The sequence below is a fragment of the Ochotona curzoniae genome, unplaced genomic scaffold (genome assembly GCF_017591425.1).
Source record: "Ochotona curzoniae isolate NIBS_2020 unplaced genomic scaffold, NIBS_Ocur_1.0 patch371, whole genome shotgun sequence".
Classification (NCBI taxonomy): domain Eukaryota; kingdom Metazoa; phylum Chordata; class Mammalia; order Lagomorpha; family Ochotonidae; genus Ochotona; species Ochotona curzoniae.
This window is the reverse complement of record NW_024466941.1, coordinates 643,195-668,742: the sequence shown is the minus strand read 5'-3', so window position 1 is coordinate 668,742 and position 25,548 is coordinate 643,195. Positions and strand designations below refer to the sequence as shown.

At 40.1% G+C, this 25,548-nt stretch overlaps 1 protein-coding gene across 1 annotated transcript in view; it reads right to left on the bottom strand.

Moving 5' to 3' along the window:
* Nucleotides 1–25,548, bottom strand: part of LOC121167455 (dynein heavy chain 14, axonemal-like) — a 404,109-nt gene that overhangs the window by 102,145 nt on the left and 276,416 nt on the right. Inside the window, exons 24-35 of the mRNA XM_040996873.1 lie at nucleotides 21,754–21,858; nucleotides 21,547–21,665; nucleotides 20,880–20,954; nucleotides 18,609–18,696; nucleotides 13,008–13,261; nucleotides 11,486–11,717; nucleotides 10,985–11,038; nucleotides 10,161–10,306; nucleotides 7,794–7,862; nucleotides 6,984–7,170; nucleotides 4,620–4,696; nucleotides 3,212–3,371 (exon numbers count right to left, since the gene is read on the bottom strand). Of these exons, the coding sequence (XP_040852807.1) occupies nucleotides 3,212–3,371; nucleotides 4,620–4,696; nucleotides 6,984–7,170; nucleotides 7,794–7,862; nucleotides 10,161–10,306; nucleotides 10,985–11,038; nucleotides 11,486–11,717; nucleotides 13,008–13,261; nucleotides 18,609–18,696; nucleotides 20,880–20,954; nucleotides 21,547–21,665; nucleotides 21,754–21,858 (1,566 nt within the window). The remainder of the gene's footprint in view (nucleotides 1–3,211; nucleotides 3,372–4,619; nucleotides 4,697–6,983; nucleotides 7,171–7,793; nucleotides 7,863–10,160; nucleotides 10,307–10,984; nucleotides 11,039–11,485; nucleotides 11,718–13,007; nucleotides 13,262–18,608; nucleotides 18,697–20,879; nucleotides 20,955–21,546; nucleotides 21,666–21,753; nucleotides 21,859–25,548) is intronic.

The following is a 25,548-nucleotide window of genomic DNA, read 5'->3' as shown; positions in this document are numbered from 1 at the left end:
TCCCTGGTAACATAAATCCTTGTCCAAACTAAGAACCCATGTTTTAAGATACATTCAGACTATTGCTCACTGGGAGCAACTAGTTCTTAATACCCACATTGGATGAAAATATAAAGTGTCTATCTTTTGTGGTCCTAATCATCATAAAGTTGTAAAATTTGCATATTTAAATATTTCAATGTTAAGAATATGCTATGGGCCCGGCATGATAGCCTAATGGCTAAAGTCCTCTTGCCTTGCATGTCCGGGATCCCATATCAGCACCAGTTCATACCTCAACTGCTCACTTCCCATCCAGCTCTGTGCTTGTGGCCTGGGAATGCTGTTGAGGACTGCCCAAAGCCTTGGGACCTTGTACCTGCCTGGGAGACCTAGAGGAAGTTCCTGCCTGCTGGCTTCTGAACAGCTCAGCTCTGCTTGTTGTGGCAATGACAGATCTTGGAGAGTGAACCAATGGACAGATCTTTCTCTTGTATCTCCTTCTCTCTGTATATGTGCCTTTCCAATAAAATAAATCTTTAATAAATGAGAATATGCTATGACGGCATATAAAATTTGCAAGAATGAAGACATGATGAGGTTGTACAATCAACTTTTCCAGGTAGCTACAACTTGGAAAGATAAAAAGAGGAGGATTTACTCCAGTGTGGACACAAATAGCAGCTATGCCCATGGACAAAAACTGGTTTTTCCTATCTCCTATTCTGTTTTTCATTGCTTTCATCCCTGCAGTGTGATAGAGTAAAGCAACTGTATAATACACTTAACAGGATAGTACAACAGAAAAGTAGCTCCTATGACAAGACCAACTGGAGGTGATTAGCTAGCAGACTCTTTAACCATAAGCTCTTTCAAATGGAGCTGATGAGCTCTCCCACTCAAAGCCCAAATTTTGGATAGATTTAGATGCAGGGGTTATGAATTCTCTTCCTCTAATTATATAAACCTGGAAATCTCACAGGTATGAAACAGGAACAGCATGGGATACAGAGATGCACAGCATCAGAATCAGATTTCAGATAGACCAGCCATTGGCTAAACATTTCCACACATTTGAAATAAAGTCACATCTTATACAATATTTGTGGCTGTATGTACTGTCCACTAGAGCCAGCTGGATGGGAAAGAGTGTGTAGTTGACATGCTGGGATGTGGTTTTGGTGGCTTCTCAGTTAAGGGAACCACATGGACCCATCACAATTGCCTGTTTAATGTAACTTTGATGCTTGAATTTCAGGTGAACAAACTCTATATTTAATGAGATACAGTACTTTATGGGCAGGTCATCGCGCAGGCCATCAAATGCAAGGGTGTTCATTTGGCCTAGCTGTTGAGCCATCCCAGCCATGCACTGAAGTGCCTGGGTCAACATGTAGCTCCACTCCTGACTGCCGTTTCCTCGTAACGCGGATCCTTGGGTGTGGAAGTGATGACTCAAATAATTCGGTAGGAGCCCAGGATTGAGTTCTGGGTTCCCAGGAGTGGCTCATGCTAGCAGTTATTTGAGAGTGAACCAATGGATGAGTGTTCTCTATGCCTCTCAAAAGAAAAACAAACACACTAACTAAAAAACTGGGTTACTCCAAACTTAGTATTGAAATAATTGCAACTTTAAATTATGATCTTTGTAACACTGCTATGAATTCTATACTATAATCTGGTAACAACTTACTAAGCTGTTAGTAGGTTACATATTTATAAATGTGAAAACAGGCAAATGGAGGGAATAGCAGAATGGACTCACATGATTGTATAGAGAACTTTCCTATACATTCAGACTGTCATAATGAAGCCAATGAAAAGATGGATTTGCAATCAAGGCTCAAAAATAAATCAGTAGGGATGCAGTATTGTGGTGCAGCAAGGTAAGCCTTTGCTTGCGATGCTGGCATCCCATATTAGAAGGTCCTGCAGCAGCGTGCTGGTTTGAGGCTTGGCTGCTCCATTTCCAATCTAGTTCCCTGGTTATGCACCTGGGAGTCCTGAACTCGAGTTCTGGTTCTGGCATTAGCCTGCTGAGTCCCAACCACCGTGGCTATTTGGCAAGTGACCCAATGGATGGAAGATCTTTCCCTCATTCTTTCCTCCTTGCTTTGTATCTCAACTTATCATCAATGCTCATTTTAGGAAACTAGCAGATTTTGTCCAAATAAACAGAAACTTGCATACCATTAAAACACTAAAATATAAACAGAATAACATGAGCCTGTAAAAAAAATCCAAATAAATCAATGCAAAATAGGCACTTCCTAAATAGAATGTCAACTATAAAAATAAAAATATAGCCAAAGAATATACTAGGATTCAGTTGCCATGTCTACAAAATAGGCCAATACACCAAACAAAAAAAGCACATTGAGATCACCAGCCCTAACTCTGTGGAATATTATAAAAAGACATATCCCTGCATCCCTGCCTTCCACTGTGCTGGTCTTGGATGTAGGCAGGGATCTGAAGAGTGCCAGGAATCCACATGCTAGCATTTAACAGAGACAGTTAAACTCTATGGAGATTGAGCCAATGGCTACAAGCTGATGTTGATAGGATTACAGGGCTCCACTGTGCCAGGGTTTTACTGTTTCAGTCTTTTGTTTTCACAACTATGGCTTTGTGATTCTCAAAGCTCTCCCTTCTACATTGAAAGGACAAACACATTATCTTCATCGGACATTTGAGAGAATTGAGAAACAAGCTAAATAGCAGCCTTCCTGGCTCAAGGATACACAATTCATCTGGCCATGGTGTTCTGAAAACTCTTGTTGTTCCCCAAAAGGGAAAATATAAATGCCCAAGTATTGTTAAAAATTCTGATTTATTTTTGAAAGGGAGAAGGAAGGAGACTGTAAGTCTTGTGTCCACTGGTTTACTCCCCTAAATTCCTGCAACAGCTGATGCTGGATCAAGCCAAAGACAAAACCTGGCAACTCTTCAATCTGTTTGCTCCTCATGGATGGTAGGGAGTCAACTACATGAGCCACCCACAGCTGCCCACAGCTTCGGTGTTAGTAGCAAGTTGCAATCTGAAATGGACTGGGCAGTTGTACCAAAATATGATACAAGGACCCCAAACACCTTACCCAGATCTTCAAATAATTTCATCCCTCAAATTAACACATGCAAAGAATATTTCTGGAAAAACTGTAGTATTTAGCGTATTAATTGCTAATTCATGGCTAAATAACTCATGCTGATTTTTAAAGGTCTTAATTACCTCCAAGGCAGACGGATTTGCTTTTGTGGTTGTCACTGATGGAAAAATATCTCCTATAATCATTTCAAAAAGTGGAATATCTTCAGGAGGAAATTTTGGTAAGCTAGCTTCTCTTATAGCCTTGGTAATGACCAGTGTCTCGGCTGCTTCAGACGCATCACTTTAACAACAGAAAATAAACAAGTTAACACATCTATCTGCTGACATTAAACATCATCCAGGGGAGGGCCAAAACTAGGCTTGTTAAGCCATCTGGTTGTCAGGGTCACCAAAATAATACTAAATAGAACGTACAGCCAGGCATGCAAAGAAACAGCCAACACCATCCTTGGCTCTAGGGAACAGTTGGTGCTGGCAGCTGGGACGTATCCCTGATGCTACCATTCCTGGTACCTGGCTACAGATGTTGCCATGGCTGTAACCCACCAGAACAGGTTCTATATGTGTCTGGTTTCCTTTTTTACTGTCTGCATGTTCTGATTTTGACAGCTGTGTCAGATTTGCTAAAGTTGGACATCAAAGTCACAGCTACAAAGCAGTTTGGAAGAGCAAGCAAGTGGCTTAATGGATATTCACTAAGGAATACAACCTCAGCTGCGGCTGATTGGAGCACGGCAGTGACCTGGAAGAGTGATGCGAGGGTCAACCGACCTTCCACTCAGAGGAAGGCTGAGGATTTTCAGTTCAATGAAACAGATGATACTAGACACTGCTAAATATTTTCAATATATTCAATATTTTCAATCTGCAGTTAGTTGAATCCATGGATACAGAACCTGTGCATGTGGAGGCCACTGTGTGTTTATGCGGGCTTACATCCTAACTTGTTGCTCTTCTGGGGCTAGGGTTGTGCTGTAGCATGTACACCTGCCACCTGTGAGGTTGGCAGGCCATATGGGAGCCAGTTTGTGTCCTGGTCTCATCACTCTGATCTAGCTTTCTGTTCATAGCCCGGAAAAGGCAACAGAAGATGGTCCAGGAGTCTGGGAGACAGAAATGAAGCTCCAGATTGTGGCTTCAGCCTGTCCCAGCCATGGCCACTGCAGTCACCTGGGGAGTGAACCAGCAGATGGAAGCTTGCTCGTGCTCTCTCTCTCTTTACCTCTCTCTGACTCTTTCAAATAAAGAATCTTTTAAAAAAGTTTATTGCTTTTCTAAATGGACTTTTATTATGTTTTTCCTTACATGAAGGTTCACGTATATACAAGAAGAAAACATTGCTCTGGGGAAGCATACTGGATAACTGTGCATATTTCCTTCCTTTCATTGTATTCTTAGGTAGTTTCTACAGGTTTTCCTGTGACACTCTAGCCCCAGGTTTTTTCCCATTACTGAAAGTTCTACAAATTACTTTCCCAGTGACACATAACTCTCTTTGACATAACATTCAATTCCAAATTCAACGTACCTTCGAAACTGCTGTTTCTCCTTTTCAGCAATTGCTAAGACTGTCTTCAGAAACCGCAAGCCGAAATCATAATGATCCTATCAAACATTGAAGAGTTGAGTTATATTATATATGTACCGTCTAAAAAAGGTGAAATCAGAGAATCTAAAAGTTCAATCTTTGAGCTTCAAAGAAAGAGTAACAGGTTAAAAACCAACTTTAACTAAAAGTTAAAAAAATAACAATAAAATTTTCTTTCAACTAGAAAGGGGTAGATTGAAGCAATATTAGTAAGAGAAGCGGTTTGGAAAAAAATGTGGCTACCTGATCAAAGCATTTTGGATTGGAAACAAAGAATCATTAATTGGCATCAGGAATACTTGGGAACTTTATGGAAATTCCGATCCTTTAGCTCCACAGACATAGAATACAATCTCTACAAAATTCATAGAAAATGCATATCATGAACAAACTCATGCATTTCAAAAAAATTTTTTTGTACCCAAGTAATTTGTACTGACTTGTCCTAACACACCTGAATCAGATCTAGTTTAAGGCATTCAGAAAACTATCAGTTTAAAACGTGCTCCTGGGCCCAGAGTGGTAGCCTAGCGGCTAAAGACCTCGCCTTGCATGTGGTAGAATCCCATCCAGCTCCCTGCTTGTGGCCTGGGAAAGCAGTCGAGGACGGCCCAAAGCCTTGGGACCCTGCACCCACATGGGAGACTTGGAGGAAGCTCCTGGCTCTTGCCATTGTGGCCGCTTGGGGAGTGAATCAACGGACAGAAGATGTTTCTCTCTGTCTCTTCTCCTCTCTGTATATTTGACTTTGCAATAAAAATAAAGTTAACCTTTTTTTTTTTTTAAAGTGCCCCTACCAGAGCAACAGGAATTCTGCTAAGATTAGAGTGAGAGTAGACATCAAACTTATGGCAAAGCTTGGATGAGGGAGTGAGATCACTGATGCTTAAGAGAAGTTACAGGAGCAAAGATTCAAGGAAAGTACTCGTTTATGAAAGGCAAGAAGGAACAAGATGATGTTGAGGATGGTGCTTGTGACAGGTTATCCAAATGAGTGAAAAAAGTTAATATTGTTGGTGCCGTTTACTAGAGAGGCTCGGAAATCAACAACAGGAGAAAAAAAAAACACTGTGCACCTCAGACATACAGACTAGGTCAGGTTGCAGATTCTGACTGCAGTGTTCAACGCAGCCAACTTTCTGTGTGCAAATGTTGTACTCAGATCAGCTGGAGATATGCACAGAGCGGTCAATGAAAGCTTTAAGCAAGCAGGATCAACATCCTGATGCGAAGGCTCCTGGAGACAAGACATAAGCAAACCACACCAGGAGGTGAAGTTTCAGTCAAGAGCAGAGGTCACAGCACGGTTTTATGGGATGCTCCAATCCTTTTCTTGCTGGTTTTCTTCTGGTGGGCCAAGAACGATAATGTCTGCTTCTTGAGGAACTATTTTAGCAAATAGCCAAAGTTTTAGCAGAGAGACTGTCTGCCTCCAGACAATGCTTCTGCTCGTTTTCCATGTCGTAAGGACAATTTGTTGAGAGTTTATTGGGAAATCATCAGGCATCCACGTTATAGCCATGATTTGACTTCTATTTGGTTTCTAGTCTTAGGTCTTTAAAGGACATCCATAATAAAATATTCATTCATGAAAAGACCGACATAGCAAAGTTCCCAAGATCCTTAATTCTTCAAGGATGGACTGATATCATTGTTTATGTTGAAAAACAAACTTTGAATTTAATATTACTTTTGCATTTAATAATTTGTATTATTTATTTGTACTTTGTTATTATTCATACTTTATTATAAACTATTATTCTATATAATTACTTTGTATATTTTGTATACTTTGTATATTATACTTTTGTATAAATATGTCGTTATTTGTATAATTTATATTATGACTATTAAAATAACTATTAATAATTTGCAGTAATACTATGTATTTAATAATTTGTATTAGTACTTTTGTATTTACTAATACTTTCATATTTAAATGTAATTCTTCAGTTTCCTGTAAACATTTTGAAGTCTTCTCATAAAATTAAAAACTGGGCTGGAGAGTGGGGAAAGAAATGCAAAATAAGCTTTGAAACCTCTGCTTTCTATGTTATCTTTCTTGTATGGAATATTATGATTTCCAGGTTTTGAGGAAATCTCAATTTGGGAATCTTGAATGACTTACATCTTGCCTAACGTTGAAATTGGAACATAGACTCAATGTGTTCATGGGGACTCTAGCTCCATTATTTATATTTTCCATTATTTGTATTATCATTCCTGGATCAACATCAGGTAAGCACTACTGAGGTTATTTCTACATTTTTTTTATTCTTATACAATCACCTTGAAATACTCTACCTTTTGTGAGAGCTGTTTGTGAGCTAATTCACAAAGGCTGACCAGCTTTCCAGAGAGTGATCTGGAAGCCTTGAATCCAGCTGAAGACATAATGGTTTCAGCAATCATTCGATAATCGGGCACCACCATCGCCACTGGGCGAAACAGAGATCGGAAGTTTTGTGGGAGCTCTACTCGACCTGGGTAACTTAATAGGGAAAAAAAACATCAAAGAGATCATCAGTTTCCCATATTTCAAACAGGGAACCACGTAGCTTACATGCAACCACCTCCCCACTGTCACCAGATAATTCCATCAACTTTTTATACAACCTTTCTCTGAAAACTGAGTTTTCAAGATAGTTTCTATTTCACAGAGCTTTTTGATTTATTTCATTTTGCCTATGCCTCTCCCTGATATCCACCATGGAACAGCTTCCTTATGATGCGCTGGACCATAGCAGTGTTCAATCAGGTTTTATTGAACCTGCCCCTCCTCCACTCCCTGAAACCACCATTTTCTTATTTCTTCTGCCACTCATCAGCGTTTCTGCCTGGGTTCTCTTTGTGACACACTGTTGATCTTTTTCTTTTTGTCTGGCTATGCATGAAGTGAAAACGCCCCTTGGGCAGAAGCTTCCTGTGGGGCTCATCCACACGGATAGAGGCCGAGTTGCAGTTGTTCCTACGTGATGTGGGTAGCAGACCGAACTCAGACTGGTGGTGGAAAGTAAATGATTTTGAAAAATCAAGCAACTGTCTATCCGTGGATAAGATTTTAGAAAAAGACTATGATCTGTGTCTACTCTCACCAGACTCACCAACACTTACCCAGGTGTCATGGTGATGAATATTGCACAAGACATATTGATACGAATCTCTTTTCCTTCCAGTACAAACCTGTGAGATAGGATTCATCACTGAGACACTGGTTTTGTGTAGGCCAGAGAATGCTAGAATTATAGGTGAATTTAGGAACTCACCAAAGGCAATGCCACATCTAAACCCAAACAGAATATGCTGGGAAAAACAAAGGCGAGAGAAAGGAGAACACAGATGTTCATCTCAAGCCACAGCTGCGATGCCCGGTGGGATCCAGCCATTACTTGATCACAGCTAAATCTTTTGGGTACATATCTGAGCTGATTTACCCAGGGAAAAGAATCCAAGGAGATCTGTAGGAAATACCAGGGCTCTGCGTGGATGACCCAGAAGAAAGCAGGGTGGGGCACATGGTGGCATGTTTTAGCATGGAAAAGAGTCTACTTCCCAAGTCCTCCCACCCAGAGGGGCAAAACTTTGGGAGGACTGTGACAAAACTTTCAGCAGGAATATCACTGTTGGTACCAGCAGTAGGGACAATGGAGAGTCCGCAGTGCTTTCTCAGGTGGGCAAAACATGAGAGGAATGTGATAAGATCTGGGGACCTCACCAATTAAAATGGAGAACATGTTTTAGGAATTTGAGTGACCCCCAACTATAACCCTAGATTTGTAAAGTCTGGAATACACATTCAGTTTGTACAAAAATCTCTGACTAAAGCCACAAGTTACTGAATGTTAGCTTGAGCTAGAAATGTTAACAGAAGTTCTAAGCCACCAAATTAATTTATATCCATAAAGCAAACCACCTAGATTCCTAAATTTTATCTGAAAACATGTTTATTGGTGCATCAAAAACATCAGTTATTATAACATAACACTGTTACTACTTAAAAGCATATGGATAAAAAAAAAACCAAATTAGCAAGAGAAAAAGCAAGCTTCAGCTGTGTGGTAAATATTTTTTCTACATATAAAATTAAAGAAAAAAATCCAAAAATATTGGTTTCTTCAGGTATAATCTCCTAAGATGAAGAGGTAAGATTATTCAAGTTGATTGAAAATGCACATATATGTTTGCATAAATCTCATCACTGATCCAAAGACCATTCCAAAGTTGGACACTCATTTATATTTCTCTACTCTGGCCTAAAACTATATGTATTTTTTTTTAACATAAGATTCACTTTCATTTATTTGAAAGACAAGGTCACAGAAACAAGAGATTGAATCTACTTTGAAGCAAATCTCCATTTTTACCTGTCATTTTCTAACTTATGTATGACAGTTACGGCAATCATGGTGAAACCTCACTTAGTATTCAGTTTATTTCACCAAGGACAATTTATAGACTTTTCCTAAGGTCTGAATTTAATGTTTAAAATGACCTACAGTGAGGTGGAAGCTCATGACTTCACTTGGTCACTTTGGTCTCAGTAGTTTAGGTGACAAATGCTAAAGTGTGCCATCCTTTCCTTGATATTGGTCATTCCCAAAAGCTGAACAAACATTTACTAAAATATCTGATCTACAATAAGGTTATAGTTTAGTTTCATCTGATGAGCATGACAGAAATTTATCCTAATTTTCTTTCAACTCCTCTCTATATTCATAAATGTTATCCATGTGCCATTGGGAAGATTAAGCATGAGCTTACTGACACCAGTGAAATCGGTCATCATGTGTTATGATGGAGTTGATTAATCCTCTATAACTTTATATATTAGAATTTTGCTTCATTGTTATTCTCCTTCCCTATTTTTAAATGTTGTCCCTTTAAGCCTTTTTCTCTCTTTTTAAAAATCTATCCTGGCTGCTCTACTTCTAATCCAGTTCCCTACTTATGGCCTGAGAAAGCAGTAGAGGATGGTCCAAGTCCCTGGGACCCTGCATCCACATGGGACACTTGGGAAGAAGCTCCTGGCCCCGGGTGTTGGGTCAGCTCAGCTCCAGTCATTGTGGCCATCTGGGGAGTGAATCAACAGATTGAAGAGCTCTCTCCCCCATCCCTCTTGCTATAGAATTTGCTCCCCAAATAAAAATAAATCTTAAAAATATATATACATATAATCTGTAGGATCCAATGGTCAACACTATTATCGGGTACTAAGGATAAAAAGAGGAATAAAGCAGATAAACTTTTTAAAAGAATTATGACATCTTTGTTATATGTACATTTTATATCATTTGTCAAGCAAAGCAAACAGTGAAGGAAAGTGCCATTCCTTTTGATACGTGCTATAAAACAAAAACAAAAAACACCCCAAATAAAAAAGCTCTGAAGACCCCATTTAGAGAATACCTGACAATAAATAACTAATCAGCAAACATGTAATGAATTTCCCTTCAAACAGTATAGACAGTATTCAACAAATACCTGACGGAATAGCCGGCTTTTGCACACTTAATGGTTAGGATCTGGGAGGCCAAAACAGAAAGAACTTCCACATCAATTCGATTGAAGGCATCAAAACAACACCACGCTCCTGACTGAACCAGCCCAAAGAAGAATTTTTCCACAGTCTTTGGAGGACAAAACAGGGTGGTGGGAGAGACAGGGAGAGAATGAATGAGAGCTTGGCTGATTACTGAACTGCCACAAAGGTGGGAGATCTCGCTGGGATATCAATGTGGACACATCTTGCCCCAAACAAGGGAGCACTTGTGGCATTTCCTCCCCACAGGTACTTTTTTGATAAGGCTCAAAGCAACAGATGGTTAGCCTCTGGACAAACCAGTTCCTTTTCCTGTCTCTTCTAAGAGCCTTAGCCCACAAGAACAATCTCTTGGCACTCTCAGGAAGAACACGCAGGCGGTCAAAGCCGCCAACTAGAGCGGTACAGCCCGGCAACTACCAATTATTTCGTAGTGCTGCGTACCTGCACCCCCATCAGGTTAGCACTTAAAATGACTTTGTATTTAAAGTGTTACTCTCGATTATTTTATATAGTTGTATTCCATCTACGATCATGCTTGAAAAGGATTAGCTGCCAAGAAAGATTGAAAATCACTGTTTTAGCAGTTCAGCTGATTTAAAAGCATAGAATGTTTTAAATTTCTATTACATTCTAGATGCATGCTCTATTTAAAACTAGTAACCGAACTTATAGTTCTATTACTACTAAGTGACTCTCAACATTTTTTTCTTATTTCTTTATGTGTACATTTTTTTTTTCTGGAGCACAGATATTGAAGCTTTACCTTATAATCCAAATTCTCGAAACAGTGGAAGACCACACAATGCTTGCCTAAAGCCTGAAAGATAGAAAATACTTTAGTATAGTTCTTGAATTATGCGACAAAATTCCAACATCAAAACTGCCAGATTAGTAACATGTGCCCTTTCGAGAGACTTTCTGCAAGGTAAAATTGACAGAGATTCAAAAAACTTGGTATGATACAAATGTACATGTGACGGTTTTACTATTTTGCGCACGCGTACACACACACACACACACACACACACACACACGATCATTCGCACGCCAGTTAATGCTATTCCAAATGCATTCAAAGCGAATGTGGGCTTACGGAGCTTGACCATTCAGCATACAATCGGCAATTAAAAATCAATCCATAAGTTCACTGAATTAATGGGTGTCATTGGTAAAAGCAATGAATGTTTCAACAACAGGCACAGTGTCAGTTTAGGGTATCATTGAAATTTGTGTGACAGAAAAGATGTTTTTGGAAGTCACTTACTTTGGCTAGGTCTTTGATAGTCTCTGTTTTTCCTACACCTGTTGGACCAGAAGCACAACCTCCTAGGTTCAAGTGGAGTGCTCCCAGGAAGGTTAACCAGCATCTGTCTGTGAGGGGCGTAATGACCAGCCTGGAGGTACAGCCCAAGTACTCATAGCCGTAAGCCAAAGTGGCATGTCCTTGAGATAAGTAGCATAACTTCTGCTTGTCATCCCACTTGTACTGTAAATGTCTGAAAGCAACATTTTAAATGCTTATTATTGGGGTAAAATTTTCATTCAAACGAAGAAACATCAAGATTAAAAATGAGTGTGGACTCAACACACTGAAATTGAAAGAGAAGAGCGGCAGGATTAGATCAGAAATGTGAGAGCTCAGAAGACGCTACACAGGTAGGTGGTTTCCTCTCCGTGGTGAATGGCCTGGCGGGCTCACACCACATAAAGGCGATGCCCACCTAAGGGAGGATTTCTATACAGGTCACTCCGAGGAGGTTTGGTTTCCAGTCAATAGAAGCACTCATCATCACCATCTGGATCCTTCTTAGAAGCGTCCTTGAGAAAAACGCTCTTTACATCCAGAAACATGATTTTCTGCAGACTCAGATTTCCACTGATTGAATGAGCAGGGTAAGTCAAATAGCTAATTTTAAATTCCGTCCTCTACATGAACTTGTTAAACTGGTGACTTGTTTGTAACCTCAAGGGATATATTGTTTTGGCTTTTGTCTGTGTCCCTAGCAGTGCCGACTTATGTCTCAAAATAACATTTTTAGGGCCTAATCAATGAAGGAATGCCAAAGAATATTTTTGGAAAGAATTTTACATTTGATAATTTTTAAATGTCATGGGCAAAATAATGTTTGTTAATAGCTTGGTATATCTTTCAATTGATGATGTCATGTGATAAGCTTATATACTATTCAAGTCCTTTTAAATGCTTCCTGGAAAAGGTCATTTTATAACTTAATATTCAGAATAAGTAAACTTTGAAAATAGAAAAATGAAATATACTCAAAATTTGGCAAGCTCTCAGGGGAGAGAGCATAATCCTAAGAGAAAACCTTTAGGGGAAAATTAATTCAAAAGTTTGAAATGTCACAATTATGATAGGAATTTTTATTTCCTTTTCATATCTTTTCATCAATGACAGTGGCCCTCTTTCACCTAAACTTGTATTTTTTAACTAACTGCCTCTGGCTAGGGGGAAGGAAGCTGGCTAGAAAAGCTCTACAGTTTGCTTCCCCAGCCTACTGTGTTCTGGAAGAGGATCCAGCAAGAAAAACATGCTCCTTTGGCTGAGTCGCAAAAGGGAAAACTCAACTGTGAGAAGACAGAAGAACAAGGGAGAGAAAAGGATACACAAGAATAAAGTGATCAAAGTGATACTAGCAGTTTGCTTAGGAATTTTGGTATACACTCAGAAATTTAAATGTTTTCAAAATTTGAAGTCAAGGATCCTTTTATCTCAAGATCTGATGATGAGAAGTTATTTAATGGAGTTACAATTTAGATTCACTCACCTTGACCACTCAAAGTCCTCTGCCGTGAAGACGTTTTTAAGCAGTAAATTTATCACCAAGTCTCTGCAGTGAACATACAGGATGAGCAAGGCCCCAAGCACGGCTTTCCTTCGAGAGTTACAAGCGTCTCGCAGCATCAGTTCTGCAAGCTGTTCTACACGACCTAGCACGCCGGCACGGACTTTTTCCAATGCTTCTTTTGGGTGATAACTCATGAAACTTTTAATGCAGTCGGAACAAAACATGATCTGACTCTGACAAAGAGATACATGTAGAACAGAAGCTTAACTTTTCATTTTGCATTAAGAATGTTTCCCTATATGTGTCATATATACTGACTGAGAAAATGTTTTGAGGGCTTAAAATAGAATTTTGATGAATATTTACAGAGGGCTTATTCATTTATATTTTCTAATCTTAGATTGCTAATTCCAACGTCACTAATTAATAACCTGTCAACAATAACAAAAGAGCACTCCAAGAGGAAATCGGTGTTGCTTTCTCCATTGATCTTACAATATACCCAGAATCCACTGTGTTTGTAGTCACAGAAGGCATGGGACAGGCAACCTGGTGAACTGGTGAACAGTCTCGGTTGCTAATTCTGTCCTTTTCAAAGGAGACTGTAGATTTGCAGATCACTGATCAACAGGAAGGTGGAGCCTGAGCTTGGGACGTCGACAGGAACAAAAGCCGACTCCAGCAGCAGCATGTCTGTGCTGTTGCCCCTGGCACATTTATTCTAGATTCCCAGCCTCAGGAGAGAAGACCCAATGGCCCAAGTCCCCTCCCTGGGATATCCTGGGTAGGCGGGAGGAGGAATTTTTTCAGTGAAAGAGATTGGGAACCAGAGTGTTCATCTGCAGTGGAATTCTTAATGACTGTATCTTGAGATGAGTCTGTCTGGAAAGCCTCATTGGCCACAAGTATGTTTTATATTCATTCAAAGACAAGTTCTAGTCATGTAACATGTTCAGAAATGTGAGATACAAGAGGGATGTAAATTGCCTTCTGGGCAACAGAATTTGCAGTAGATAAGGCATATGTGTGGGGAAAACTTGGGCATAAGTACAGACTGAAGCTGATAGTCACTCCTGTCAAGTATTGTTTGGAAACACTACAGACTGCCTCTTAGTTGAGCATGTTTGAAGGACTAGAGGTGCAGAGATCTTTTCTTGATAGAGAAGGTTTGATTATTTGAATTTCCTATTGAAATGTGCAGACTGATTCATTATCACTTTGCCATTTGGTCACCTTTGTAAATAGCAGCTTGAACAAGTCCTTCAGTTTAAGATCTAACAGAGGATAACAAAAGGGATCAAGCATCTCTGATTATGTTAATTTGTATCCACAATCCCAGGCTATTTTACTAGCGAAGTTTTGGAAAATTGTGATAAGTCAAAGTAAAAAGACATGATGTTATTTTTGTTACATAAATTACTTATTTGAAAGAATGATGAAGGAAAGGCAGAGAAAGAAATGTACACATTTCATCTTTCACTCTCCCAACGGTTCAATAGCCAAGGAACGGCAAGGTCAACATTAGAAGCTGGGAACTCCATCAAAGTCTCCCCCTCTGCGTGTGAAGGGCCAAGCTCTTGGGCCAGTACCTGCTGCTTCCCAGGTCCTTTAACAGGAAGCTGGATTGGATGCATTCATCCCAAGTAATCACCCTGTGATGACATTTTAAAATAACCATCATGTAACCATGGCTGCTGGGTCAGGTTGAAGCCATTAATTAGCTAAAGGCCCGCTCTGCATCTCCCACAGGGGAGCCATCATCTTCAGTCCCACAGGGAGCACATCAGCAGGAAGTGGAATTGGGAGCAGAGCTACTGGCATTCCAAGTGGCATCTTAAATACTAAGCCAGATGTCCAGAATGAAGTTATCATCTCTCTCCACAGCCTTTCAAGCCATGCAGACTCCTAGAGCAAAAAATCAGAAAAGCCCCCTTCTCCCTTAGCTTCCATGAGAAAAATCTCCTAATTTTCTTTCTCTTTCCAGCTACTCTTCTTCAGTCTTCTTCCTGGATGCCCCTTCCTCCACCTACTTATCAAATGATGATGTTTCTTGGGGCTCTTTCTTTGTCCCTCCTTCTCCACTCTGCTGGGTGAAATTTTACTGCCTCCATGGTTTCGACAACTACTTCTCAGAAGAATTGCCAATTTGGACAAGAATCTAAAAGTTAACAGCTGAGCCATGGATAAAGAAAAATATGGTACATACATATACACAGTGAAATACTACTATTCAGTCTTTTTAAATGATGTTATTTCGCCATTTGTTGCAACATGAAAAGAACAGAAAAGATTTTTCATCCATAAGTAGAGGCAGATACAATTACAAAAGAATCCTTAGAGGGATTTTGTTGTGGCATAGACAAGACATGGCTTGCAATACGGTTGCCAGTTTGAGTCCTAGCTGTCCAACTTCCAATCCAGCTCCCTGCTAATGGTCTGGGAAAGCAGAAGATGCTCCAAGTGTTTGGGCCCCTGCCACCCATATGGGAGACCTGGAAAAATTTCCTGGCTCCTGGCTTCTGCCTGGCTCAGCCCTGGGTGAAGCAGCCATCTGCAGAGTGAACCAGTGGGTGAAAGATTTCTCTCTCTCTTCTCATTCTCTCTTTCCAACTCTGAATTTTAAATAAATAAGTAATTTTACTATTATTTTTAAAAGAAGAGTTAGGGAGATGCAACACTGTTGCCTTTGAACATACAGGAAGGGACCCCAGTGCCTACTCAGGAATGCTAAGTGGTTTTGAGAAGCTGAAATAAAGGACATGGACTCTCCTCCAGAGTCTCCAGGAAGGAACAAGGCTCTGCTGACACTTTGACTAGCCCAGGGGGACCTGAGTTAGTCTTCTCACCTCAACTTCAAAGTTAATATTTAATTTTTTAACTCCTCAAGTAAAAAAAAAACAAACAACAATGAAACTGGATACAATGAAATATTATGATTTGCCTAGGAAAAAATAACCTTAATTATTATATGATGATTATTGCAATGTTAAGAAAAGTTTGAAACCCATAGGAAAATGAACTTATACAGTGAATACCCATACAGTTATCATCTGTATTCCACAACAAACTTTTTGCTGTATTTGCTTTATCATATTTATATCTTTATGTCTTTCCATTATATTTTTATAATTTTATATATTATTTTATGATATACTTCCATAGGCTCTGGGATTCCCTATCCCCACTGATTTCCAGTATATTATTATAATAGCATGGCCCCTCATAAACAGCATAAGTTCATCATCCTGCTCTTTAAGTATCCTGACTTTGTAGGTATGGACAATGGCAGAGTCCATCATCTTATTGTCAAAATATATTTAGCAGTTTCACTGGGAGTCCATCTTTGATTTGGAAGTAGAGATGTATACTGCATTGTATACTCACATCTGTATGTGATAGTCTATTACATGGTTACTATACATCCCCTTAAATGAAAAACCATAAAACAAAATCAACAGGAAGGAAAACATAAAATTTAAAACATGAAGTTAAATAACAAGCTATTAAATGATCAGTTACTAAAGAAGTGAAAAGGGAAATAAACCTTTTTGAAGAAAATGATGCTACTGTATGACCTATGACCACTGAAGACATTGAAAGCTTTTCTGGGTAAGTTATTCTGGGCTGACAGTTTTTCTTTTTAGAATCTGGAATGTGTCACTCCATTCTCATCTGGCCTTTAGAATTTCCTGTGAGAAGTCAGCAGTGAGACTGATTGGGGTTCCTCTATATGTTAATTGACTTTTTCATGTGGATATTTAAGGGTCTTTTCCCCGCATTTAACAAGAGAGCTTCATTATCACGTGTCATGGCGAATAAGATCAACCTTATTGGGAGTTCTGTGTCCCTCCTGTAGTTGTTTTCTAAATCGTTTTCCAAATTAGGGAATGTTCCTTTATTATTTCATTGAATACATTTTTAAACCCAGCTTCTCTTTCTGTGCCTTCTGGAACTCCCATAATTCTTATATTCAGCCTTTTAATAGTATCTCAATTCTTGTACTTTTTTGCTTGACTCAGTTATTTCCAGCTTTTTGGTTGTTTCTCCATTGTGAGAAATAATTTCCAATTCTGAAAATCTTTCTTTTGCTTGCTCATTCTATTACTGAATTTCATGTCTAATAATTTGGCTTGATTTAGTTTCAGTGCAGCTATTTTGTGTGACATATTCCTTAAATTCCTTGAACTCCTGTATGTACTTCTCATTGTTGTTAAGAAGCTTTATAACAAGTTTCTAATATTTTTTTTACCCCTCCCCCATTTTTGCTTTTGCTCCTTTGCAGTGGAGGCATCAGTAACATTCATTGTGCCTCTGTTTCTTCTTTTGTTGTTGGTAATTGCTATTCTAGTTCGCAGATTCCTCTCCGTAGGGCTGGTTTCTAAAGTGTGTTGCCCACAGGTCTATGGATCGATTTTTCTGATTGTGTACCCGGTTCATCATTTGCAGTTACTTGTGTTACTCTCTCCAGCAAGTTTCAGTCCCAGGATCTTGTGCTCTGCTTCCATCATGGTCTCCACATACCCAGCTCCTGGTTTACTCCTTTCCACCCATTGTGATACTGTGCTGTAGTCATGTTGCTTGCATAGCCTTTCTCCCAGTCTTGGTTTAAGCAGTGCCCAGAATTAGGGAGATGTTAGCTATCCTAAATCACTGGCTGTCAGTAGTGCCAGAACATGCTGGCCATAAGGTTTGACATCACTTAGACCTATTTTATGTAGAAACGATAGGATGCGAAGTCAGTACTATTTCCCCTGTGAGACCAGTGCAATGCATTGAGCTGGAAATTAGCTTTCTCTTGACTCAATGCCTGTGGAGTTCACTGACATCCCTCTAGCCCCACAGTCTTTTCCTCAGTACACAGGCACACATGGATGGGCCTAGCCAGGTCTGGGGGGTCACCTGAGCCTTATCTTGGGTGGAACCTTTAAGATGCCATGTAGATACTGCTTTTCCTGTGGGATCAGAAATGAGCTTGTTCCTGGCTTAGTGCATGTATAGCTTGCTGCTGTTCCTCCAGCCTCATAGCCTTTTCCTCAGTACACAAAATGGCACACATTGTGGCACTGATGGGGGTGTGAGCCATGAAATTCACCTTGTCCCTGCAACTGCCTGCTTGGGCTTTGCCACTCTGCATCTGTTTGTGGTTGAATCAAGTGAATCGGCAGGATGGGCAGTTCTATGGGTTCACTTCCTGAACTCCGGGTGAACTCTCCTTCCCGCCTGGCCACTGGTGGAGCGCTGATCCCCGACCATTGTTGGGGTATGTGGTCACTGCAACACCGTTCTGCTGTCTTTGTTGCTTCCCTGTGCCCATGGGTCTCCAGGTATTCCTTTGCCCTTTCCTATTTCCTGGAATGGCAGCCTCTCAGCTTTGCCCTGGCCAATGATTTTCCACTTGTTTATAAATGTGTCCTTATCCTATTCCACCGTTTTCTTTCCTTTCCATCTTTTTAAAATATTTTCATTTCAGAGAAACTTTTACATATCAGTCCTGTCATGATTTACTTCCTAAATGCTTGCCTTCTTTGCCGTATGACAACTAAACATTTACACACATACATCAAAGGAACATTAACTTACCACAGTGAGTACCACTTGTCCCAGATGAGTTACAGCCCATAAGGGAAAAACCTGGCAATACCAGTCTTTAATCCCTTGATTTACAAATCTGTAAGCAAAAATACTTTGTTATTTATATCTAGTCACTTCTGGTGGCCATTTAATGGTCAAGCATACAAAGTTACAAGGGAATTTAAGATATCCATTTTTTTTCTAGTTTAGATAGATGTTTGGGACTACACAAAGGTAACACAAACTTAAAAGTATGAAACACATTTCCTGAATTCCTCTTTAACATTATCTGTACTTTTTCTAAAATTTTTATTTATTTGAAAGACAAGAAGACAGAGTGGACAGGAGAGTGATAGTTCATTCTCTAAATAGTTGCCTATGGGCAGGGGTTGAGCCATCCTGAAGCCATGAGCCTGGAACTCCATCCAGGAGTGGCAGGTACCCAAGCACTCATTCCATCTTCCACTGCCTTCTTATGAGCAGGGAATTGGATCAGAAATGGAACAGCTGGAACTGGAACCTGGACTGTCTAGGTTTAATTCTTGGCTGCAGCTTCCTGTTGATGCAGATCCTGGGATGTAGAGGTGAGTTTCTACCACACATTCAGGAGATCTGAATCATGTTCCCAGCTCTGGATTTTGGCTCAAGCCACTGCAGGCAACTCAGGAGTCAAGTAGTGAAAGATATCACTCATTCTCTCAAATAATTAAAAAATTAAAATCCAGACATTTAGACAGCTAATGTTTATAATTTTGGAACAATTCTGCTAAAACAGCTGGAAAAATGCAATCTAAGAATAGAAAGGGAGAACTGCCAGCCATATATACCACAGGATGGTTAGATGATGTTGAACAGTAGCCAAGATAAACATTGAAAAGGCACTAAGTCCTTGTATCAGCAGGTTCAACCCTAAGCAGCAGCATATTCAAAGGGCTACTTTAGGATGAATATCTGGGTTGTGACTAGCATGCCAGTTAAGAGAGTAGGTTCCTGCGAATGGACATCCTGGGAGCAAGCAGGAAGCTCAAGCAGGTGGAAGACAGACGGAGCCTGAGTTCTCAGCCTTGAGCCTTGGCCTAGCCTAGCCCCAACCATTTTGGGCATTTGAGGAGTGAAGTAATGGAACTGTCTGCTCGCCTCTCAGAAATACAAAGCAATGCACGTATGAACAGAAAATCAACAAAGAGAGAAAACACAAATATCATCAAACATAAATCATAGAAGTGAAGAATAACATAACTAAACACAAAAATTCAATAAAGGGTGTTAACCACAAACATGACTGAGTGGAAGAAAGAATTAGTGAACTTGAAGAAAGGTCACTGGAACAAAACTAAGAATGAAAGCCTGAAGATCTTACGGACATCAGACAGTGAAACAATGTGTGCAATGCTGATATGCCAGAAAGAAGGGGGCAGAAAACATGTTAAAGAGGTGATGGCACAAAATTTCCCAAGCTTGGAAAATGAAACGGAAATCCAGAGCCCAATGGACACCAAATAGGATAACTTTGGACAGCCACATCAAAACACATTATAATTCAGCTATCAAAAGCTAAAGACAGAGATTTCTGAAAGTAGCAGATTTAAGGGCATGATTGTATAGAAGGCAATAACCAGAATTCTGTAAGCATATTTTTTTTCAGGATGTTAGAACAAATGAATATCCTTTAAAAATAAAGATGTATTTGTTTTTACTGGAAAGGCAGATTTAAAGAGAGAAGAGAGGCAGACAGAAAGATCTTCTATCTGCTGGTTCATTCCCCAGATGGCTGCAACAGCTGGAGGTGAGCCAATCTGAGACCAGGAGCTTCTTTCCAATCTCCCACGTGGGTGCAGGGTCCCAGGCTTTGGGCCATCCTCGACTGCTTTCCCAGGCCACAAGCAGGGAGCTGGATGGGAAGTGGCAATTTGGGGAGGGGGTAGGAAAACCCCAGACACTATGGAATACCATAAAATTTAAAATAGAAGGTGAAAAAGTCAGAAAACTATATAGTTTTTATATACATTGTTTTTACATGTGTGTGTGTATATATATACAAACCATGGTGTGTATACATGCAATGGATACCATTAAGTCTCTGAATATAAGGACATCTTATTGTTTCTGATGACACAGGTGGTCCTGGAGCACATTATGTTAGATAAAATCAGACAGGTGTAGAAAGCAAAAGCTAAATAATCTCACATTTACACCTGGGATACAAAAAAACCTGACAAAGGTAGAGTTAAATACAGGTAACAAATATATATAGGTTCAGGATTTAAAATTTGTACTTACTTTTTTAACGCCTCAAACATGCTTTTTTCTACATTTACCAGCCACTGTTCTACAGCACTTCTTATGTGAATTTTCCTGTAATTTGTTTAAAAAAATATCAGAAAGCCATTTCAATTCATGCTCTGTCCTTTGATAGACTACATGTTGACACATTTTAATAATATTCACGGGTCAATTATAATTCTAGAACGTCTTTTGGTTATTCCAAATTTTAATTTAGAAAACTGCACAGAAAACAGTTGATCAGGTTTTAAGGAATTCTTACATAAAGACCATAAATTTACACAGTAATTAGATTCTATGCAAAAAAATTCATCTGTAAGAGACAGAGAGATTGTAGTATAAAACATTTTGGGGGGCCCGGCATGATAGCTTAGCGAAACAGGTCATGCAGTAATGAGAGTAGGAAACGCAAAGCAAATCTGAATGACAGAGCAGAAGCTAGACCTACATGAGCACCGTGAGTTTGAAGATTATCTTCTCTGCTTCTAATTGAAAAGAAATGAATATGCATGAGAAGACGTCCAGAAAGGTGACAGCATATTTGAATAAGGATATTATATCTTAGTTTGCTTAGAGTGCTCCCATGAAAAACCAAATTTCAGAGGTTGTAAAGCATGAGGGCTTAAGGGGTCTGAACGCTTGGTTAGCAGCATATTCAGCATACTTGTGCAGCACGAGGCCTTCGCCTTCAGCAGACATGAGCATCCTTATGGTAGAGGGGCCGATCTCTTGCTTGCATATCATCAGCTGCTTCACATTCTCAAAGCACTTCACTAGATGAGGCTGTGAACCGGAAAGGTGGATTGACAGCATGAGTAAATCCCGGAATGCTCAGGAAACAGCACTGCTGAACATAGGGGAGTGCCGTTACCTGTACAGACTCAGGGTTTCTGCTGCCGGCTAGGATCGCAAGCAGCTCATCGGTGCTGAGGAAGTAAAACCTGGGGAAAATCATCCTTTTCGTTTCAAGGTAGTCCTGTTCAGAAGAACCAAGAGAAATGCAGTTCAGAAAATATACTTATTCATGGTAAGGATCGTAACCGCATGTGTACCTACCTACACAAAAGCTACAACAGTAATGGTGTAGGGAACATGCTAGTATCTGTGAAAACCACGCCAAGGCCAAATGAAAGCTATACTTAAGACATTAAAAACCTTTCCTAAAGCAAATTTAGAAAAAAAGTCAAAACCTAAGCAGCAACAAAAATCCTCTTAAATTATTCACTGCTAACAAAGTACTATATTTTAGTATGATCGATTTACTTTGCGTACTTCGCCTTTCTGGACTGCTTCCCTGTCTGTGGAGCTCCCATTTCACAGATGAGCACACATCCTCCTGCTTAGGCACTCTCATGGAGATTCACCACTGCCGCCACCTCTCCCCACAACGTAGGAGATTCAAACCAGGAAACAGCCAGCCATCCAGTTTGGTCAGGTCAAGAAGTTCTTACTGGTTTCTGTTCTATTCTCTTCAGATTCTCCCTTGGCACTCTCTCAAGTACAAAGTTTAAGAAGCCTTTCCTGTCCCTTTGTTCCCCTCCAACAGCTGTTTGCCCATTTTGCTACAAAGTTCTTAGTCTATAAGCACAAAATCTTAATTCTCTATCATGTCACATTCTGCCATAGAGCCCCTATTGGCCCCGATCCACTGAGTGCTTGTCAGTCTTCCTGTTGCATGCAAATTCTATAGGACTTGACTCTGCCCTTTGTTTCAACCTCTGATTTTTTTCCATTTTCCCACAGCCATTACATGTCATTTTTGCCTTGCATGTACCAGGATCTCTTTTAGGGATGCTCCACTTCCCATCCAGCTCCCTGCTTGTGGCATAGGAGAATAACGGAGGATGACCCAAAGTCTTGGGACCCCGTACCCACATAGGAGACCTGGATAAGTTCCTCGCTCCTGCTTTGGATTGGCTCAACTCCAGCCATTGTGGTCACTTGGGGGAATGAACCAGTGGATGGAAGATCTGTATCACTTTCTTTCTCTTTATAAATCTGCTTTTACAATAAAAATAAATCCAAAAAAAAAAAGAGTCCCTCTTTGTCCCATCCACCATAATGCTGACATTTCTCAAAATTTCCTATCACTCTTCTTACTATGCTCTTCTCAAGTTATTTAATCCATATTCATTTTCTTCCATTCAGATCACTTCTCTCTGCCCAGCCACACTGTGTATCCCCCTATCCTACAGAGGATGCATTCCAAGACTCCCCCAGAAAATGCTGAAACTGCACATTGCGCTAAATCCTTACACTTACGTTATTTATACATCACACTGTAATACATGCCATACATCTGCGAACTGGGATGCCTACCACACGCCTAAGCAGTAAGTGATGTATATGGAGTAAGTATGCTGAGCAGGGAGAGAAGATTCACATTTGGGGTAGAGTAGGGAAAATTTCACCATGCTACTCAGGACAGTATGCAATTTAAATTTTTTCTGCAATTTTCTACTTGATATTTTTAGGACCATGAATGGCCGCAGGTAACTGGAATTGTAGGACTCAAAGACAAGGAAGAACTACTGCTCCCAGTTGCCAAGTGAGGCATTCATCTGAATGTCCCATCTGCATTAGATTTTCAGCATGAACAAACACAAGTCTCCTCCAGCTCCTTTCTCTGCAGCATCACTGCTTTTCATTTTATGGCCAAACCAGAAATCCAGCCACAGTCCTGGACATCTTTTACACTTGACTCGCCGCTCTGCTGCTCCAGGCTCCACATTCTTTCATCCTCACTGTGGTCTTGCTATTGTTCTTGAACTAGTCTTTAAATATCCAGCCTCACTGTCCATGCTACAGGTTTGAAAATCATTTGTCCCTCTCCAAGCTCATGTTGCAATTTGGTTCCTCATGTGACAATGTGGTGAGGCATTTCTACATTACATTGCTGCCTCGAAGTTTTCTCTGAATGCTCATGAAAATCGTAACTCACTGTGATTCTCAAGACCCTTCACCCTCTTGTTCCACGCGTGCCCCGTCTCATCTGTACTGTACTGCTCACAAACCAGAAGGTACCACATGTGCTCTTGGCTCCATGTCTCACCTACCCTCTTTGTTTGGACTCTAACCTAGTCAGTACCCACTCCTAAGACCCACATTAAGTGTCCTTTCTCTCAGTACGGGCACTTTTCTTCTCTTTGCTGCAGCCTCACTCTCCAAGCTGTCATGGCATACTTCGTTTTATAATGCCCCTCTGCTCTTTCATCTCTTACACTGCAGTTCTGTAGTAGTAGGCAAAGTGTCTTCTAACTTTGTAGAACCAGTACAGAGCAGCAGCAGCAGTGCCTGGACCAAGTCAGTATTCAGCCCATGATTAAATGACTGGTGTGGAATCATCCTCAGTAATAATTCAGGCACATGTCAAATATAACTGGAAGGCTTAACGACCACCTGTCCTAGATCATAGCTTGTTCCAGAAGAAGGCCTGTCTGGAAGAACTTTCTATATAGAAGCCCTGACTACAGTTAAATACTCCAGAAGAGCCATCCTGGTATCTGTGTCCTGTGTTTAACAAGGAAAAGTGATGCCTGAATAAAAATCTTGATTTTTGAAGCAAAGTAAATGTGTACATCATGAATCTCAAACACAAGAACCTAATTGTTTAAGCAATATGTATGTCAAGATGACAATTCAATGTTTTAACAATCAGAAATTTATAAGCTCATCAACATATTCTATTTGAACTTTTGCTGCATTTATCAACTTAATAGTAGTGGTTTGGGGCTGGTACAATGGCTCCATAGGCTAATCCTCTACATTCAAATACCTCCATTTCTTACAGGCACAGGCTCCTGTCTTGGCTGCTCCACTTCCCAACCTGCTTTCTGCTTGTGTGTGGCCTGGGAAAGCAGTAGGGAATGGTCCAAAGCCTTGGGACCCTGTATCTGTGTGGGAAACCAGAGGATGCTTCTGGCTCCTGGCTTCAGATCAGCTCAATTCTGGCCTTTGCAGCCATTTGGGAAGTGAACCAGTGGATGAAAAATCTTTCTGTCTTTTCTTCTCTCTGTAAATCTGACTTTTCAATAAAAATAAATCTTAAAAAAACCACAGTACTAGTACTAATAAAATAATTAACCTTCATGAAGTACTTTTTGTGCCAATTCTTGTGCTTTATGCTCTCCCATTTAGAACAAAGCCCCTCAAGGTACCTCTGCCTTTTCTCAACCTTAATAGAACTTGGGGCATTTGCTTAGGATATTTATTACACCCCACCTCCATTCCACCAGAGAGTTTTGGACTGTGTCCTGCCTTTGCTTCGATCCAGCTTCCTGCTTCTGCACACTCTGGGGAGGTAAAGATGATACCTCACATACTTGGGTACCAGCCACCCAGGTGACAGAGGCGGTAAAGCTATGCCCAGCCCTGGCAGTGCAAGCATTTGGGGACTAAACTGACATGTGGAATCAGTTGGTTTCCTTCTCTTGCAAATAAATACAAGATAAACAAATATACTTAAAAGGAGATAATGGAATTCTGGCTCTTCAAAGTTTAGTATTTTTGCCCAAGATCACTTCGTCAGTCCATCTCCCATTGCTTTTGTGAATATTTTCACTATATGCTATGGAAGAAGAGAATTTGAGGTTTGTTTCTACTGTATATTACACTCCTTCTGCAAAATAAAATCATTCACTACTTTAGGATTGGTATGATTTTTGTT